The sequence below is a fragment of the Corylus avellana genome, chromosome 8 (assembly GCF_965113065.1).
Source record: "Corylus avellana chromosome 8, dhCorAvel1.hap1.2, whole genome shotgun sequence".
In the NCBI taxonomy this organism is placed as follows: Eukaryota; Viridiplantae; Streptophyta; class Magnoliopsida; order Fagales; family Betulaceae; genus Corylus; species Corylus avellana.
In genome coordinates, this window is record NC_142497.1 from 4066330 (window position 1) to 4087442 (window position 21113).

The following is a 21113-nucleotide window of genomic DNA, read 5'->3' on the forward strand; positions in this document are numbered from 1 at the left end:
CACCACCTTCGCTAATGTCTTCATCATATAAATATGTTTTATTTATCAGAAAGTATATATGGGCTCCTCTCTTCTGTGTAACTTTACTTCTTTAATTTAGCTGGCTCCACGACATGATGTTATAAAAGGTTAATTGTTAATTAATTATCATTATTGATTGTCGTAATTCTAGGTGTAGGAAGACAACATGCATATAAAAACATATTAAGGTCTTCAATGAGTAGCTCAATCGGTGGCAGTAGATCACACCTCTTGGAGCGAAGGTCATTAGTTCGAATCTCTCATTCTCCCTCCCTTGTGTAGACATGTAAAAAAAAAAAACGTATTAAGGAGCTCTATTGCAGTGAAATCTTTTTACAGTTGAAGCGAGAAAAATGCATCTATACATTAATACATAGATGGTAATTAATACAATGCATAATGAATTTGTATTTCTTAAACAAATTTAATTAGGGAGTGTTTTTTGCTTTTGGACAAACAATGTGAGAAATTTCATACGCCGAATAGGTAATTGAATATTCTAAAATTTATTTAAATTAACACGTGAATCCCATATAAGATTTCTATGCTACCGGCTTAAATTGATAGTAATTTAAACAAATATTTGTTGTAAATCCTTATCCAACCAAATTAATGAGGGCATCATACTTGGATACTCAAGTGGCTAGCTAGCTCAGTTGGTGAAAGCCTGAGTTTTAAAGTAATACACTTCATGATCTTTTAAGTTCAAAATTCATTGAGTGCAAACTGACCGTTCTTGGTCAATTTTTTCACGACTCAACGGGTCTGTGTTGAGAGTAGTGCAACGCATGGGTCCCGAATTGCCTACAGAAGTGGGTACACAAAATAATTTTTCCTTCCCGGTATTAAAAAACTTTTCATTAGATTCCAAGTCTCCGGTTCCACTCAACCCCACACACAGACTTTTTGATATTCATGAATTTAATGAAACCGTTGGGAGGTCCTGGCGGTATATCCTGGGACCATACTGGTACCCAAAGTGCCGTCGTTTTCGTATGAAAGCTTCTAAAAATGCATGCACTTAGCAAGACTCCATCATCATGTATGAATGCATGCAGCTCCATTTGTCCTTTGTGAACTCCGGCCGTTGGATCCCGCTACTTTTTGGTTGACGCGTTGATTTTTGGGGGCCAGCGTTGGTTGTCTCCCTCGTACGTGATGAACATTATCATTAACCACTCACGTGCCTAATGGGTCATATCGCAAAATAGACTCTTTTCTGTGCTTCTTTTGTATCATTAAAAGTAATTTTTAAGCGGTTGGGTAAAAATTAGGGTGAAAGTTTTCCTATAATGAGAATTTTTAAATCTTATTAGTATTTGTTAAAGTAATGCTTAAGTAATTAAATTTACATCTTCCTATAATTTTAAGCTTTTAAAATAACTAGTAATTTAACATAGTATCAGAGCCAAAGATCATGTGATCGAACTTTGACTCTGTCAAATTACTCATACTTAAATTAAATATTTTACGTGTTAGTCGTCACTTATTAAAAAGGAGTTTGAGCTCACACGTGAAGGGAGTGTTAAAGTAATGATTAAGTAATTAAATTTACCATTAACCGATTTAAATCTTATGTCTTGAGTAGGACTCGAGAGAACTAGCGGTTCATTTGAATTTAAATTCCATTTTAATACAACGTGTTTTAGTTAGTGGCCGGCGACTGATTGCAGAATTTAACATCGTTTTAGCATCCACATTTTAATGAGAATGTGGATTTCTCTTCGCTAAAATACATCCAAATGAATTAATCTTTTAAAATTTTTACAAATCCTAAAAGGTTGTCCTTTTCCAGATACTCCTCCATTAGTTATGTTACTGGATCATTTGGAGAGTGTGAATGATTAGCTCTGTGATTGGGCCATGGTGCATGTGCGCACCTTATTAATATTTGGAAACTATAATGAGATAGTTAGCTGAGGTCACAAATCATGAAGTCCATGAATTGAAAATATAGGTAAGGAATCATTCGACATTCTTTGTATAAGCAAGAAATCATCATATTTGTTTGTACTTTTATTTTGTCTGTGTTTAGTTAATATTTGTTTGTACTTTTATTTTGTCTGTGTTTTTTTAACTAAGACATGCATTAATAAACAACTCAAAACACAAATTAATGTTAAAAATGAGTATTATTATATACATTTTTATCCCACAACTATGTTACACGGTTGGTCTGGTAGTTCCAACCAACTTTTAACATTTTATTTTTTAATTGATAACGGCAGCATTATAGGATATTTATGAGATAAAGATATGATTTTTAACATTATTTCTTAAAAATACAAAAGCGATTTTCACTTCTATGTCATATCGGTTGTGTTTGGCAATGGCCATAGACAGTTATTATTTATACTTCACACATTTAAATTATCAACATTCTTACTTTTTACATCACATTAATCACTTTTTACTACTATTCAAATAAAAAAATCATTATAAAACAACTTTTTATTTATTTTTTCATACCAAGCATTCTTACTTTTTTTTTTTTTTTTTTTTTTTTTTTTTTTTCACGTCAATCAATTTGTACTATAATAACATGCCAATGCCAAACGGACCCCATCAAAATACATTTTCAAACTAAAAATGAAAATTAAACACCTACCAACACCTTAACAACAAGCATATTTTATTTTATTTTTCTTTGTGGAAATTATTGCAACCTCAAGAATTGAATGCAAATGGTAGAGGAGTGGCGTGGGTAAGATGTTGGAATTAAATTCAAATATTACCAACCGAAACGAGGAACTATAGTGCCTATTGTAGACTCATGGAGTCAAGGTCAATAAGTAAGATGTAATAATACCCTTTGGAGTTGCATTAAATCACTTTTCTTGTTTAAAAAAATATTTCTCCTTAAATATATGCCTCTAAAGTGTCCATTACCTTTGACAATTAGGTTTTTGTTTGTCTGCTTAGATGACTTAGTCAATAGGTCACAAAGCTTTTTTCAAGTGATAAGGAAGCCATGAAAAATTTCTTCCACAAAAGCGACTTGCCCGCATCAGTCATTAGTCTTCTCAATTAGAGTAATGTTATAAATAAGATTTTTTTTTCCCTCAAACGTCACGTTGGGAAATAATCGAAGGATAAGAGTCTTATTGTATAACATTTAACTTTCAATTTATATATAAAAAAAAACTCATGATACTCTCATTCTCTCAATTGATGCTTTGGGTTTCCATCAATGTCATGCCATGGTTCATGGTTGCTTCAGGGTTAGGTTTCTGCTACTCGTGGTACAAACTTTTTTGATTGATCTTTAATTTTTCATTTGATTTGAACACATCTAATCAGAAAAAAAAAAAAAAAAAACTCCTAGTAAACTTTTGTCATCATTATTAGTTCATGATGTTCTTCACTCTTCCTATCATGTTTGGAAGGAATGTGTAGAAAATAGGGAGGGGGTGGCCCTTCCCTGACCCGATCGAGCACCCACCCACCCGGGCCACCTTATACTTTTCTTCAACTAGAAGTTGCAAGGAAGTTTTCAGAGAAAGTCTATTTGGCTAAAGAACATAAAAATTACTTTTACTACAAAGTCGTGCAAAATAAAAATGAATCTTTTAGGTAAAAACACTCTATTTATGTGCTATTGCTGAAAGGCTCATTTTGAGAAATTTGTAAAGGTAAATTGGGGTGCTGCGGTAGATATACATAATAAGAATAGGAAAATGATAGAGTCTCAACTTATTTGTCCAACTTAAGTCCAACTTTTGCCTTACATTTATTTTAAAAAAAATAAATAGCAAATGAAAAAAAATGTCTGAAGCAATAATATCTAATTTTGGCCCTTCTTTTATTTGGTATTTTTTAAAAAATGAAAATGATATATATTTTTTTTTCATTAAAAATGGTTTTTTTTTAATGACATTTTTATGAAGAAAAATATCATTTTGTATTTTTTTTTTAAATATCAAATCAAAAAAGGACTAAAAATAAATATTATTCCTTCACACATTTTTTTTTTTTTTTCATTTGCTATTTAGTTTTTGTTTTTAAAAAAATAAAAAAATAAGGCAAAAGTTGGACTTAAGTTGAGTAAATAAGTTGGATACCTATCATCCCTATATGGGCATATGAATGATTGTGCGTAATTCTATAAGTTAGGTGTTGGCTATTTTGCAATCCTCAAAAGCTAATATTACCGATCCAATTGTTGCTGCTTTAAGGGCATGGGCAATAGTTCTTGCTAAAGAAATGGGATGGAACAAGGTGGAACAAAAACATTAAGAAAAGATGGGAAAAATTGGTGCTACTATGACCAATTAATTAACAATGCCCCTATTGTATTGTATTGTAATCTCTTCAAAAGTGGAGAGTATATCATATTCGACAGAAATAACCGAAGCAGCTCATAGATTAGCAAAGAATACACTCTTTTACAAAATATCTATTTTCCAATTAATTATCAAACAAGCTTGTAAATATTCTTCTCTCCAATAACTTATTTTTTACAAACCAGCGAATGAATAGAGATCCAGTAATGTTAATTTAAACATGACATGACTTCCTACTCTTTATTAAAAGGCAAGTATATTGAAGTTGAGATCATTGTCCACCAAATTCACCAATAGTTATTCAAGGCCGTGCGATGCACGACAAACAATTAAATTGTCATAAATCAAAAGCTATGTCCCAACTTGTTGAGCTCATCAGATTATTGTCGGTATTGTATATTAAAAGTCTAATGTTATTGATCATATTTTTATTATCTTTTTATTCTCAAAAAGTTAATGTACCTTTTAAAATCATCATTAAATTTTAAATAAATCATATTTGAATTTTGATTCAATAATAATTTTGAAAGCCACATCAATATTAAGAAGATAAAAAAAATAAAAAAATAGTTCTTAATATTACTTTATATATATATATCTATATATATCTATATATATGAGTTGTGATTGCTAAGCACGCCGTACAGAAATTTTTTTTAAAAATATTTTAATGCATAAAAAAAAAAAAAAACCAATTTGCCCGTGCTATTTTACTTTACCCTATATATATGTTAGACGGAAAAAAAAAATAATAACAAAAGAACATTATCAGTACCTTAATAAATTCACCCCTTCGCAACTCCAACAACTAATGTGATGGGGCCCACCAATTCTGATCTGTCTCATCATGATGTAGAGGGATGTATCATGTATGATGTATACTCATCAAGATAAAAGGTGGCATGACATCAAAGGAAACCCATTGCCCTCTTTTTTCCACCACCCAATGCATATTTCTTTTAGCCTAAGTTCATTATTTTCAAATTGGACCTGGACTTCATATAAAATTATTAGATTAAAATTGAATGGCTTGATTAATTTATTTAATTATAATTTTATACATATAAATTGACCCGATTCTAAATCAACACACAAACACAAATTTCAACATCTAATTAAAATTACGATTAATGTATTGACAACAGATTTAAGACATACCACTTAACAACTAAGATTAGATAGCAACAATCACCTGTGGTAGTGGTTTATTAGTCTCAAAAGAATTTTCAAGTGGTAGAACAAGTTATAGGGTGAGAATTCGACTATCGCAATGGAAATCTTTAAACCTGATTGATATTAGTCACTTTTAATGTGCCATACTACATGTCTAGGCCCCTCGTGTACAGTTTTTGATATACATTAGGTAGTGTATCTACTCAAATTCACCCTCTTTAACCTTTTTCGCTTTATATATTAAAAAAAAAAAGAAAAAAAGAAGAAGAGGGTAGATGGCAAGAAAGTTATATATACGTGCCTAAGTCATGTCTACAAGTGATTTTTTTTTTGTTATTTTTTCTTTAGTTCTATATGATGCACACTTCCTCTGTCACTCTGTGAAACTTTTTTGTTGGTAAATTTCCCTCAAAGAGTCAATTGGGTTCATTTCTTTAACTTCCTTATCAGCTAGAGTTTTCCGGGTCCCCACTACCCAGGCTACCCTCCGGAAGCCTCCGTAAAACCTCGGGAGTCGGGATCCTCCGCTCAAGAAAATGACTGCCAAGCACTGCGCCCACCACGACGAGGAGCGGGCGAAGCTCCACCGCCACATATTGTACGGCATCGTCGCCTTCGTCGTCCTCGTCCTCTTCGTCGTCTTTCTCGTCTGGGTCATCCTCCGCCCCACCAAGCCCCAGTTCGTCCTCCGCGACGCCACCGTCTTCTCCTTCAACGTCTCCGCCTCCCCTCCCTTCACCGTCTCCACCTCCATGCAGATAACCATCTCCGCCAAAAACCGCATGGACCGCGTCGGAATCTACTACCAGAACCTCGACGTCTACGCCTCCTACCGCAGCCTACAGGTCACGCTCCCGACCATGCTTCCGGCCACCTACCAGGGCCACAACGACTACACGGTGTGGTCGCCGTTCATGTACGGGAACTCCGTGCCGGTGTGGCCGGGATTAATGGAGGCTCTGCAGCAGGACCAGAACGTCGGCGCCGTGTTGCTGAACATCAAGATCGACGGGCGCGTCAAATGGAAGGTAGGCACGTGGTTTTCCGGCAAGTACCACTTGAACGCGAATTGTCCGGCGTACATTAAATTCGGCGGCGCCAATACCGGGAGTCCCTTTGGACCGGTAATGAAGTTCACGTTGGCGCAAGTTTGCAGTGTGGACGTTTAATCCACACTAATCATCATTTGCTGTTAATTAGTACGTTCCTTGCTATCTAATCCGCATTAGCCTTTTGTTTTTTCTTTTGGTTTTGGATTATATCATCACTTTCTGTTTCAAAGTAAGAGAGAGTTTTATAAACAATTAAGAGGGTGAAAATAGTACTCATTTTACATGGTTAATAATTAGTTTTAATTTGGGTTATTATTATGCTTCTGATTCATTAATTAATGTATATTGAGCAAAGAGGAAAATAAGTATTTTTCCCAAGAAAATGGAGGAAAAATAATTAATAACAAAACAATTTGGTGTCCCATTAGTTATCGTGTCATTTAAATGTGTTTAATTGACATGGTATCCTTCATTAATAAAGGGTAATTGTTTTCAACTCTAATGGGTTGGATCGAGCCATAAACGTTGTAAACAATTTTTTGGGATACCGGCATACATGTGGAGGAGCGTTTTACACGGGTTTGAGATTTATCCGACAGGGGTGAATGAGTTCCTCGCCATAAAAAATTGTGTTGTTAGGTAATATATCTCCTTTTTAAGTCCTTAAAAATTACTTGTGTAAGAGTTTCTTTGTTAAAGATTTGGCAGCTACTGAATTAGTATAGTTTAAACAAATTTAATGATATAATAAGAACGGCTTAAATCTATAAGAGATTTGATAATGTGCCCGACACGGTGGAGTTGACCAAGGTCTCATACTGTTAATCTCTCTTCCTTTTTTATTGCTGCGAAAACAGTACTCTGGTTTTTAAACCTATGATCTACTCTGTTACACAAAAAAAACAAACATTTAAGGGTGCGTTTATCAAGTAGCACATCTTTTGGATCGTGTTCCGTGGAAATGCTACACCATTTTACCTAATCACGTTCTCTATTCTGACATTTACAAGCTTAAAATGTTTTATATCTCTTGCCAACCAAAATTATGTCTCTATTGCTATATAAATGAATCTAGGGATTCAGATGTGTCGAAAGGTCTCGAGACGGTCATGTTCATTTCGGTCACTTATTAATTCAAAACCGCCTTCTTTGACAGTATCAGTTCTTTTGATGGACTGGGTCATTTACTTGACTCATTTTCAACTGTTCTAAAACTGACGTTGTTTCTTTTGTCTTTTATGTTTTTGTAATTCATTTCAATTGAAATTTGCTTACTCACCATGTACAAGGATTCCCGCTAAGCATCCAACTCATAACCAGTGAATTTGCGGGTTCAATCCCAACTAGATTCACGCCAATGAAACCCTCAAATAAGTCTATTTAAATTGGTTTAGGATTAATAGAATAGTGTGTTAGTGTGATGTGAATATATTCTTGGGTAAAAATCAATATACTTCTAATGTCGAATCAGGATGAACTAGAGATAAATAAAGCATTGGGTCAAACTCAATTGCACATGTATTTTACTGAATTGAAGAATATTTTATTATTTATTTTTTGTCAAGTTGAGTCCATGAAATTTGGTGATGTTTTCCAACCGAATTGTGGGTTGAGAGTGAATTTTGGTCACGTTAGGTGGGATGCAGATTGTGGACCTTATGAGTGAAATCATTATGTTACGATCTTAATATAAAAGAAAATCATAGTCTAGCTTTCATTCTACTTTATAAAAATTTTCGTTACGTACATTGTAAAAAAGGGGGGTGGGATTAACTGCTCCACCTACTTCTACTTACCGTGTGGCATCGCTATTATTAGGGTTTAATGCAATTGGAAGTAGTACTCTGCATTTTTTTCACTTGATATATAGTCCCTTTCACATTTACTGATGTGCCTACTTTATGCAAAGGACATGGTAATTTGTACATACTCTTTTTTTATTTTTTTTGGGAAGAAGGTAATTACTTTTATTAATGAATCAGATCAGAAAGAGTGCAACAAAACTCCTTCATTACAGCTCAAATCAATCTAGTAAACATCCTTTTCCACTTTCCATTCTCTCCCTAACGGATGACTGACAGCAGTAAGCGCCACCTCAAAGGTTACACCAACTACTACCCTCATTCAGTTCTTCGAGAGCGAAAACGGTAGCTACCTCTCGAGTATTTACTGCAGAAAAATAAGCTATAGCATCTCTAGCTTGTTGGCATGGACCAGCACGTTCAGGTGAGTGAAAGAACCCCCATGAACAATCTCGTTTCTCCAGAACCACACTCTTCATGCAATCCCCGCAAATAGCCGAGTTCCTCTTCGTTGCACATCTTAAACATCTCCTCCACCACCCGCCCAAACATTGGGCCATTTAGAGAACTTTTGTGAAAATTCTTTATACTCAAACTCCACACATCTCTTGCTAAGGGACAGCCTCATAAGATGTGGAAACACGTCTCCTCGAGCACAAATAGGGCACAACACATCCGTGGTGACCTTTCTTCTATAAAGACTCGCTTTTGTTAGAAGGATCTCATGGCATGCTCTCCATAGGAAATTTTTCTCCGCATTGGGTATTTGTAATCTCCACAAACGACCCCACATCGCCTTATATTCAATGCTAGAAGAGCTTCCGGCTTGCAACAGTGATGCCCGTCTCATGGCACAATAACGATCTAATGAACATATAATATGAAAAGTCTTATATGAAATTTACTTGTCTAAATAAGTGGCTGAACAATTCAAAATTTATTTGAACAGATAAATCTCATATAAATTTTTTTATATTATCTGCTCAAATTGCTAGTAATTTCAAGATCCGATCCCATATTCCAAATGAATTTTGATCCATTTGGTTGAATTACGGAGGGTGAACCCTAATCTTTGATAATTCAGGCAGCAATCATAATTAGTCGGTAACAAATCTAAAATATTGTGAATATTTTTATGGTAGGCCATAGTACAAGGCCCGATACAATAGGAGTTTAACCAAGATTTCTACAAACGAAATCAACTCATTTTTGGCCCAACTTGAGTAGATAAAGAAAGCCCAATTGTTAGACGCTTAACAGAACTTTAACTTCAAACAGACTAAAATATTGGCCCTCTTTGGCTCTTTATAATATAGCTATATATATATATATATATATATATATACTATCGGGTTCACCAGTGCCACGTTGCACGTTGCACTATCTATTATTATATATATATATATAATAATTCTAAATTAATAGATCTTCCCTTTGTTGGTGCAAAATTTCCGATTTCGATAAATTATTCACAATTTTTTAAAAACGCAATCTCAAACAATCTATTTTTTATAATTTGATTTAAAATCGCATGTTTTGTTTATAAAATTACAAAATTTGATGTACAACGTAAAGAATTAAGCTTTTAAAAGATGAAAGAGATTACGCCTAATGAGGCGGAGGTCACTAGTTCGAATCACCCTTCCCTTTCTTGTGCGGACATGTCATAAAAAAAAAAAAAAAGAAAAAAAAAAAGAGACATATGCATATTTGATTATTTTGTAAATGGAGTGGGCTATTTATAGAAGAAATGGTGCATTGTATTCAAGATATCTGTGTGAACAACTACCTTAAACTGTTTTTGTCTGTTCATTAACAAACATTTAACTTCATAGATTAGTTAGCACTTATTATTAACGGTCATTTAATTGTAACGGTTAGATCAAACTTACTTGTAGTGATCACATAATTTTGACCCTTAGATCTCACTTGATTTAATCTTACAATTTAGATTATGAATAGTTAATTAATTCTAACCATTAGATCATGCGCATAAAATATCATATGATCCATGCCAAACCACTAATAGTATTAAACGATCATGATCCGATTGTTCGTTGCTCCGATGCCTTTGGCCAAGTGTCCCATAAAAGCATCATAATGAGCCTTACCATCGTCCATCCTATAGCAACATACACATGCTTACCATAGTAATGCATAGACCCTAATTACATAAACGTACATTACTTTAAGAGATTTTTTTTTTTTTTTTTGATGTTCATTTTGTGTTAAATTACTATTGAGTTGGCATGATCCATTTATTATTGGTTTTTTTTTTTTTTTTTTTTTTTTTTTTTAAATTAATGGTAGACAGAGCATACCAACTCAGTAAAGATAAAGCGAGATGAACGCCAAAATACCAAAAAAAAAAAAAAAAAAAAAAAAAACAACTCTCAAAGCAAATGTCTAAGATTAGTTGTCACTAGTGAATGCTTCATTTTCTTCACTTTTTTTTTTTTTTTTTTTGGTAGAGCATTTTTGTGAATGGTCGGGCCAGTCAAACCTCATCCCACTCTTTATCCTTCTCTTCTTGGGGAGGAAGTATATATGTCTGTCCAGTCAAACTTCATCTGCTCTTTATATCATTTTCTTCTTTTGTGGTTGAAATTATGCCTACTGTCCCCAAACACACCTCCTTTAGGCATTCTCGATTCAAGTACAACAAATCTTGACAAACTAAAATTAAAAACAACTCGTAATATCACCTTAACCAGCCAAAAGAATAAAAGACACGAATTTTGACGAAGAAGTGAAAATCTTTTAAATAATAACTCTTCAAAAGTAAAATTATTTCAAGGCATGCAGTCAAATTCAAAAACTTTGAAATGTAACATGTACACACAAGGGAAGGTGGATGGAAGATTCGAAATAGTGACCTCCGCTTCATAAAACGTGATCTTCCTTCTTTTTGAATGATGTCCAACTGTGAATCCAACCAAATAACTATACCAACTGTAATCCTTATGGCATTCGAACTTTGACCAATCGTGTAATTGACCGAACAATTAATACACATGCTACCAATTATGTACTTGAATACACTTGTTTAGATGTGAGTCCGACTGCCCCTTCGACTAGAAAGTTTTAAAAACCTTCTTGTTGTGCTTTGAAGTATGTCATTTGGAGGGCATGATATGTAAGTAGAGTAAACAATGCAGTGGCACATGGTTTGGCTAAGACAGCTACCCACGATATCATAGATAAGACTTGGATGTTTTCCATCCCGGAATGTATTTGTGATGTTGTTTTGACTGAGCTAAGGCTATACTGTTCAATTTTCTAATGAGAAATCAGATCTCTTTTGTTCAAATATATATATATATATATATATATATATATATATATATTTAAAAAAGTATCTCATTTGGACATGGTGCATGCAACTGCCAAACCGATTGGATGATTTTAGAATAGAAACTTGATTTCATGTAAAGTGTCTCATTCGAACATTCGATCTCAAGTTGGTTCCGACCAAGTATTCCTAACTATCAATTTGACAAAGTTGTTGCATTCTAATTAAAGTTATATTCTGATTATCAAAATTAATTTTGACATCGAATTGGCCAACATGAAACCTATTAAGAATATAGTGAGACTACACTTCTCTTTTTTTACAAAGTATAGGGAACCTAATACTTATAAGACTATTCCATATCTATAAAAGTAATATAGACGGTGGAGATAGATAAAAAGTAAATTCCTTTCCCCTGTTTTTTTCCTAGCAAATAACGAGATTAAGGCAAAACAAAAAAGCCAAAAAGAAAAAGAGAAAAAAAGAGAGAGAAAAACAGGACAATTAAGCAAGGTCGAATCTTGAGCCACAACATTTCCAAAAGCAAGCCATATACAAATAATCCCACCGACACATGAAATTAAATGCTAAAAATTTTTAAAAGACTGGATTAAACTCAATTCAGATAACCCCAAGCCACTTCATGGGACAAGGAACATCATCTACATTTTATTTGAGATGTATTCAATTCATTCCATGCGTATGAAAGAAAATATAATGAAAAGCGGAACAAAAGGAAATAAATATAAATTTTGGGAAAAATATACTTTACCCCATGAATTATCCATCAATTTGTACTTTTAACCCTAAGGTTTAAAAAATGAAACATTACCCCTAAAGTATCTGCCATTGACACTTGACTCACATGAATGACACTTTACCTCCCTTGAAATATTTTGAATTGACATTTTACCCCTTGAGTTGACACTTTACTTCCCCAAAACTTAGTTACTTCGGGGGGTAAAATGTCAACTCAAAATACTTCAGAGGGTAAAGTGTACTTTATGGGGGTCAAATGTCAATGTCAGATACTTTGGAGGGGGGGGGGGAGGGTAAAACGTTATTTTTTAAACATTAAGGTTAAAAGTGCAAATTTGTGGATGGTTTAGGGAGTAAAGTGTATTTTCCCCATAAATTTTTTTACATGATTCGGTCTATAATATATGCTCACGTAATAAAGCTTAAAGAGCTACATTTTGCTATTATTATTGGCTCAAAGAGCTACGTTTTGCTCTTATAATTGAAATGTTATAATGCAAAAGGCTTTTATTTATAGGAGAATTGAGACAAAGAAGTATGGTTATCAAATCAATCATATTTGACAATCAAAATCTAATTACAATCAAATATCTAAAATTAATACAATCAAATTTCATAATATAAGATAATCAAGTATACTCTAACATTGTCACGATATAATGTAGCTGTATCTAATGTTGTAAATAATTTCAAATTATTTAAATTTTTAGAGTAATGCTTGAGATCATTTACACTAATAAATACAATAAAATCATTTTCTTAAAAAAATACAACATTAAATTTTTAAGGATAAAATGAATCCACTAAACTCTCCATGTAAAAATGATGACAAACAACCGTCAAAATTGAAAGCAGCCTATTCATTTAAAACAACCGTCACCCTCGAGCCATGCAAAGTGAAGAAGCACGAGAAAGCAATCTGTCATCTGCTTTCTTACGCTTGGATTTTCCATCCTCTTCAAATTCTGCCATATATGGATGGCCCTTCCTATTCCATGCCTAAATAAGCCGCCTGTCGCTCTCTCTCTCTCTCTCTCTCTCTGCTATAATTCGACACAAAGAGAAGGAGAACTCAGATGGGTGTGCCGTCGTTCTACCGGTGGTTGACAAACAAGTACCCCAACGTCGCCGTTAAAGCTAGTGAAGATGAAGGAGAGTGCATCAACACCTCCTTGCCAAACCCCAATGGCATCGAGTTTGATAATTTATATCTCGATATGAATGGGATTATCCACCCCTGCTTCCACCCCGATGATCATGTTCGTTCGTTTTTTCGGCTTTATTTCTCAAATTTTTTTGGCTTCTTTCGAGTAAATATATAACTTGTTTGTTTTCTTCATTAGCCTTGCCCTCCAGAAACGTTCGAAGAAGTATTCAATAATATCTTTAAATACGTTGACAACCTTTTCAGTATCGTAAGACCACGGAAGTTACTTTATATGGCGATAGGTGATGACTGATGAGTCTCTCGATCTTTTGTTTCTGTCTCATGAAAAATGCTTTCTACTGAAATTTTCCTTAAAAACGCAGATGGAGTTGCTCCACGGGCTAAAATGAATCAGCAACGATCTAGGCGTTTTCGGACTGCTAAGGACAGGGAAATATCTGTGAGTTTCTCTTTTATTTTCTTATTTTATTTTTTTAGTTTTCAGTTTTCTTCATTTGTTGCCTACTATATAGGAAGCTGAGGAAGAGAGGCTAAGAGAAGAGTTTGAAATGGAAGGAAAACCGGTTCTTCCGAAACACGAATCTGAAATTTCGGATTCCAACATAATCACTCCAGGCACAGAATTTATGTACAAATTGTCGGAGGCTCTCAGAAGCCATGTTGTTTCACGTATAAACGATGATCCGGGCTGGAGGGACATCAAGGTTTGAGAATTAAATTCGCTAAAACCATCATATAATTAAGAGAAGATTTACAAGATAAAAAATGTTTATATTACTGTCATACAATTGAGATGACATTACAGATTTCTCTTCTTTTATTTTTTGAAGATTTATCTTAATCCAAATACTGATTTTTGGTGCCACCGCATCTTAGTTGCATGACAGTCATATAATAGTATACTAAATAGCATTACTCATGCTAAAAAGATACTCCCGATCGAGTAATGTCACATGTTACACTAACTGCCATACAACTAGATACGTGGTAATAAAAACCATTCATTGATAAGCACTTAGTTTTTTTACGAGGGTTGATTTTTTCTGCCAAGTCATGATTCAGCAATTGTACTGAAATTGTACTATATAACATTACTCTACAATCAAATGCAACTTGTTTTTGAAGTTGTTCATATCCTGTCATTAATTTTGTATTTGATCATTTAAATAGGTTATTATTTCTGATGCCAATGTTCCTGGTGAGGGCGAACATAAGATTATGTCTTTTATTCGCCAACAGAGAAATGTTAGTACTGGATATAATCCAAATACAAGGCACTGCCTCTATGGTCTGGTATGAGAGCTCTGCTGGCTTCTGTTGTTTGTAATTGTCATTGAGAAATATTATGCCTCCTAGCTTTTCATCACTTAATTTTGATATGATATTGCATGCAGGACGCTGATCTGATAATGCTGGCTTTAGCAACACATGAAGTTCATTTTTCAATTTTGAGAGAGGTGAATTTGACTAATTGTTGTAAATTTAGATATAGTATCCATTAATGATATGTTGTATGAATTGCAAGATTGCTAGAATATTAATTAAATGATTAAATTCACCTATTCCGATCAGTTTTTGCTTTTGGGACAAGTGGTGAGTTAACAAAAACTTGGGCCTTCTCATCTATACGAGCATTTTTGGCCTGTTTTTTGTGATTATTGTAACATGTTTCAAACTTGTATTCTAAATCTTCACTTCTTCCTATCTGTAATGCAGGATGTGGCAATGCAGGAGAATCAACCAATTCATGAAAGTTCAGTGAAGCAATGCCGATGGTTTGGAGATGTTAAATGCAGAGCAGAAGGAGGTTTTAAATCTTCTAACAATGTCAATGCAACTGCATCTTTCGTTAAAAAGCCGTATGAGGTATCATGATTCACCTAATAACCATCCTTGACTTCAGCTGAAAGCTTTCATATTTGATATTCCTCTTAATACTTTTTTGCTTCTGTTCTGTTTGCATGCAGTTTCTCCATGTGTGGATTCTGAGGGAATATTTGGAGCTTGACATGAAAATTTCTGATCCTCCAGCCAATGTGAAGATAGATCTTGAGCGGATAGTTGATGACTTCATTTTCTTGTGCATTTTTTGTGGCAATGATTTCCTACCCCACATGCCTTCGTTAGAAATTCGTGAGGTCTCTCTTGTGGCCTTTTTAATTTAGACTAGTTTCATTTACTTGTTTATTCTTCCTTTATTATCTTAACAAAGGTTTTAAAGAAAAAAGCTATATAATTAGGTAAGCTCTGTTTATGTGTACATTTGTTCTTGGACAAGATTGTCAATACTAGGAATAGAAAAAATCTATTTTTTGAAAGACATGTTTCAAATTGGTAATTGTGATATGAAAAGTAATTATATTATTAATGCCATTACTCATTGATGCAATGGACAAAGTAAGTATTATATAAAAGATGTAAAATATGGATATCTTAGAAGAAGAGCTAGTTTGAGTGATACAAGTGCCTTTATTTGGTTTTGTAACTCTGTTTTTTTTTTTTTTTTTAATGGTTTTGTAATTCTGTTTTATATTAAAGTATAGACAGATTGTCGATTCCTAATATTAGTAGTGAGTTTGTTTGAAACATTCCTTCTAGGGTGCTATTGATTTGTTGATGACTGTTTACAAAAAAGAGTTCAAGAACATTGGCGGCTATCTACTTGACATGAGCAGGGTAACATATTACTCTCATATTGTAGCTTTTTTCAAATACTGGTTGCAACTGTCTACCTTAAATATTTTCCCATTTCTATGCACAAAAGCTTGCTGATGAAAAAAGAAAAGGATATATAAAGCTATCCAGAGTAGAGAAGTTCATTCTTTTGGTTGGCTCATATGAGGAGAAAATTTTCAAGAAAAGATCAGAAATTTGCGAGCGTAAACTCAAAAACCTTTGCAAGCATTCAGATAATGTGAGTCATTTTTTTTTTCAATTAAATTTCAATCAGCACTAACGTATCATGCGTTCTACTCCGAAACCAATGGAACTTATGGAAAATTTGATTAATGCCTTTCTAGCAAGTTGAATATGAAGGTGGTGGTGATATGGAGATTGGTATTAGGAACAATTTCCGTGCATTATCAAGTGAGAAAGCTACATCTTTCAGGGATTCAGCAGAAAGTCTTACATTATCACGTGGGTATGGGAGTGCCGATTCTTCTGAAGTAAGTCTTTCAAAATAGAAAAAGTAATTGCGTTCGTTTGTAAATGTTTTGTAGATGGAATTTTTTGTTTTAAAAAGTGTTTTGATGTGGCGTAAATGTGAAAGTAGTTTTGAGTGTATTTTGTTTTAGGTTGTTTGTTAATATTTTGTTTTGAAAAAAAGAGAACAAAAGATAAAGAAAGTGTTATCAAACATAGTCTAACTCTGTAGTTCTAACCATAGAACTGCATTTGTATCATGTAAGGAATTGGATATGCTTATTTTTCTGCTTTTGAATTGAATAATGGCAGTTTCTTTATTGAAGGGTAAAAGTTGTGATATGATATTTTGCATTTGAAGAGAAACTAGGATTGTCCAGAGGTTACTTGTAGTTTCTTATGTTTTTCTCTCAATCAAATATATATAGATAAATAATAGATGTCCCATTTGTTTATATGCACAGAAAAAGTACTTTTGGTTCTCTATTGTATGTTACTTATTGGTCTTCACTAGTTTCTTACTTTCTTTTTTGGTGTTGCAGATTGGCAAAAATACAAAAGAGTTGAAAGAAAAGTTAAAATCTAATCTTCGGAAGAAATCTGACCTATTTAAGAATGGTTTGAGGTTGGACAAAGTATGAATCACTGCCTTCTACAGCTTTTTCTTGTACCTAGCTAGAGAGTTCTCCTTAGAAAACTCATATGCAAGTCTGTTCTTAACAATTCCTGATGGTTTATGTTAATCCCATACACAGGTGAGATTGGGGACTGCTGGCTGGAAAGAAAGATACTACAAAGAGAAATTTTCTGTAGAAACCTGGAGGGATTCTGAAAACCTAAGAAAAGAAATAGTGAGCTTTTGTCACCATAAACGTTTTCTTGCAGTTTCTTTTATTACAAACCCTATTTTCATTTTAAACTGATTGTGCATTAGTGATACAAGTGTTGCTGATGGTTGATTGAATTGATGTTTCTCTAAAGCTCATCAAAGTTTCTCCTCCATATAAATTGTCCTCTTAAATTTTAACTTTTCTTGTTTGATTTCTTGAAGGTAAAGAAGTACACTGAAGGTCTATTGTGGGTTCTTCTATATTATTTTTCAGGGGTCCCATCTTGGTCATGGTAAGACAATTTCATAAAAGAAAGTTCCCCTATTACAATTCTTCTTAATAATGTAATGCAATTTTCAACAGGTTTTACCCATACCACTATTCACCATTTGCGTCAGATTTGAAGGGCCTTGCTCAGGTCAGTTTAAAGTTTCAAAAGGGTTCCCCATTAAAACCATTTGATCAACTTTTGGCTGTACTACCCCCAAAGAGGTAACAGACTTTTCTGTTCTTTCTTGTTGCATGTTTATGCTGTATTTATCATAAATCTTCAAATTAAATGAATGTGCTCTTGTGTAGTGCTCATGCGCTTCCTAAAGCTTACCAGGCTCTGATGACAGATCCAGAGTCCAAGATAATTGATTTATATCCTACTGGTAAAGTCTGATTTGTAGAGTTTTTTTGAAACCAATGAATTTGATATAAAAACTGACTCTGATCTTTCTTTTGTGCTTAGATTTTGATATCGACTTCGATGGAAAACGTTTTATGTGGCAGGTCTGATTATATTTCTTGTATTTCTTTCATGTGCTTGAAATTTTTTAAATCCTTTTTTTATTGTCTTAAAAAGACACTTGCAACTCTGCAAGTGCTTGATTTTACACATTCCATGATGTTGTGATGTGTTTTATTTTCTGTTTCTCATTAAGGGAATCTGCAAGCTCCCTTTTATTGTGGAAGAATGCCTTCTATCTGAGACTAAAGAATTAGAGAAGAGCCTTCAGGTATTACACTTAAGTCTTAGTTTTCTAACTTTATGTTCTTTAAATATTTAAAGCGTTTTTCTAAACTTATTTTATAGAGGGTTGAAGCAATGAGGAACAGAGACAATTTTGATCAGTTATATGTGAGTAGCACACACAAGATGGCATCCCAGATTTTGATTTTGTCACTTTCCCCAGATCAAAACAAAGTGCTTGAGATAGATAGCTGGATGAGGTGGGTGGATTCTTGTGCTAGGTTACATTTTCTTTCTTTAGCATCCGATTTATTAGTATTGTTGTTATATTTTTATTGACAAATGTATTCCTACTGAATCAACTGATCAATCAACTTTTTCTTCTTTTCTTTTTTTACCTGTCAGTGATGGTATTTCTGGATTTATTCATCTTCCTAATGAAGATGCTGAAATAGTTCACTGGTTTGAAGTCCATAACAGCATTAGTGAGAAACGTGTATTGTACGGAAACAACATTAAAAACACATTTTTCATTCTTGTTTTCTTTTTTTATGTATCCTCTGATATCGCATATGTTGATGTTGCAGATGTGTGTCTTTTGAGATGTGTAATGGTAGCGTACATATTCCGCGCCTACTTGAAGGCGTTGACTGTCCAACTAAGGTATTTCATTTAAGTTTCCTTTACCCCAAGTGAGGGGAAATAAGAGATTCCAACGGGTGATCTTCGCTTTATTATGTGTAATAACAAACAATTCACTGTAAAATCACAATATTTTATGTATGCAGATTATTACTGAAGGAGATATTATGGAAACAGAACTTTGGCATGAATACCAGGGTAACAATCCCTCCAACAGGTATGATATCTCTTGTTCTTGCTTACTATTTATTGCACCTATTCAATTTGTTCCTATATTTGGTTGATGCACTAGGGTGACTTGGATGAGAGTCGCAGATTGCAGTATGAAAGATGTCGAAAAGTGGATAGTAGCCTGAATTCTGCTTCAAGCCGGTCCCCTAAGATGATACATGAAGGCTATCACAGGGGATTTACTAAAGACTCATCTTCAGAGGTGTTATATAAAGGTGCTGGTGATGGATGGGGTGCTGGTAGAGGAAAAGTTAATAATGCTTCCAATATTTCAGTGTCAAGTAGTAACTTAAATGAACGGGTCAGGCCTCATGGAGGAGCTCAGTCGATGAACAACAATGTTTGGTCGTATAGAAATGGAGTGACATACGGCACAAATAATATGCAGCGTCAGGGAACAAAATTTTGGGCTCCTGTCCATCAAGGGAGAGGACAGCATGCTGCCACAGCTTGGAAACGCAGTTCTGCTACCAGCTTTGTGCCCGGCAGGAGCCGACATGATCAACATTCTTCTGCCGAGGAAAGTGGCAGCCATTGAATGTACATTTGAAATCACTGTTCCCTATGTTTCTGTGTAATGCCATTCAATGACGATGTGCTAATCCAGTTTTTTGTAACAAACATTTACCTTTTCTGATTTCAAGTTTCTTTGACTGAGATTGCTGTGCTATGACATGTCTAAGTAAGTGATCACATTTTGCTGAAGCTACTACAGTTCCAAATTGTGAAACACATTTAAGTTATATTACGTTTTCTATGGGCTGAGAATTAAGCTTGGCTTTAGCGAACTGTTCATTGTTCAATGACCTCAAAATATCGTTAACTAAGTGGCGCCTCCTCTGGCCGTCCACAGCCTACTTCTGGTAGCGCCTTCTTTAGCCGTCCTTACTGGCCATCATCACCACCGTGGCACCGTGTATGGTGGGTGGTTCACAGCACTCCTAGCCACCCGGGTTCACAATGAAAGTGTTTTTTTCGTCTATCTGGATTCTGGCCCATATGAGTCACGCTTGCATGCCAAGTTTTTTAGCCTGCTATGCATTATCATTATCTGCTTCATCAATGGTTCTTAGAGCTCACAATCAGCTTTGGATGTTTGCCGCATTGGATCCCATTAAACAAAGAAAAAAGAATGTTAGTGTTCTCTCGATTATAGGTGGATATTATTTTATAAAAAACAAAAAAGAAACTAGCATTTATTTCTCTCACCTAATCTTTAGAAAATAATATCCACCTACGACCAGGAGAACACTAACAGAGCACCTAGAATTTCAAAAAAAAAAAAAAATCAAACTATTTCTATTTTGTGTTTGAAGAGAGAATGTTAGAATAACTTATTTTTTATATTAAGATTTATTTAATTTCCTTGTAAGTCTATGATTAATTTCCTTCCTTATTAGCCAGATGTTTTTGTACTGCTGAAGACCTAGCAGTAGGACCAGTTTCTATTGCTTCTCTTGTACTCGGATCAATGCTCAGGCAAGAAGTATCTCCCAACCATGACCCCCCTCTTGTTTCTTTAAGATTTTTAAAGTGATTTTTTTTTTTTTTTAATCTGCAATATACTTTAAAAACTCATTTGATATGTTATGGAATTAATAATTTCATACTTGGATATTGTTTTGTTGGAAGACTTGCGCAGGCTTGGTTTTATAATTACCTTTCTTTCAAAAGCTACTATTATTGGATTCATGGCTGGAGCGGCTAGTATAGTCTCTCTGCTAGGAATAAGTATGGAGTCTGAAGTCTATGGTGGCC

General features: G+C 34.1%; 2 protein-coding genes across 2 annotated transcripts; both read left to right on the forward strand.

The window, feature by feature from the left end:
* Nucleotides 1-5808: 5808 nt before the first annotated feature.
* On the forward strand, nucleotides 5809-6716 carry LOC132164193 (NDR1/HIN1-like protein 1). The gene has a single exon (XM_059574630.2). It carries the CDS (start codon nucleotides 6014-6016, stop codon nucleotides 6644-6646), a length of 633 nt encoding a protein of 210 aa, XP_059430613.2. The 5' UTR covers nucleotides 5809-6013; the 3' UTR covers nucleotides 6647-6716.
* Nucleotides 6717-13458: 6742 nt separating this feature from the next.
* LOC132163905 (5'-3' exoribonuclease 3-like) lies at nucleotides 13459-19893 on the forward strand. Its single transcript, XM_088519011.1, has 23 exons — nucleotides 13459-13641; nucleotides 13726-13831; nucleotides 13913-13989; nucleotides 14063-14254; nucleotides 14721-14843; nucleotides 14945-15023; nucleotides 15358-15416; nucleotides 15518-15688; nucleotides 16149-16226; nucleotides 16315-16464; nucleotides 16571-16717; nucleotides 17237-17329; nucleotides 17450-17545; nucleotides 17746-17816; nucleotides 17888-18016; nucleotides 18104-18180; nucleotides 18261-18301; nucleotides 18454-18528; nucleotides 18606-18742; nucleotides 18888-18983; nucleotides 19070-19145; nucleotides 19271-19341; nucleotides 19440-19893. The coding sequence occupies exons 1-23, from the start codon at nucleotides 13459-13461 to the stop codon at nucleotides 19891-19893; spliced, it is 2781 nt and encodes a 926-aa protein (XP_088375137.1).
* The last annotated feature ends 1220 nt before the right edge of the window (nucleotides 19894-21113 follow it).

Bases quoted from the DNA above. Each gene is read 5' to 3' on its own strand.
- LOC132163905 (XM_088519011.1), top strand. From the start codon at position 13,459: ATGGGTGTGCCGTCGTTCTACCGGTGGTTGACAAACAAGTACCCCAAC. The intron at 18,017-18,103 runs GTAACAGACTTT...GCTCTTGTGTAG, and splicing joins GCTGTACTACCCCCAAAGAG to TGCTCATGCGCTTCCTAAAG. The intron at 19,342-19,439 runs GTATGATATCTC...TGAGAGTCGCAG, and splicing joins GGTAACAATCCCTCCAACAG to ATTGCAGTATGAAAGATGTC.
- LOC132164193 (XM_059574630.2), top strand. From the start codon at position 6,014: ATGACTGCCAAGCACTGCGCCCACCACGACGAGGAGCGGGCGAAGCTC.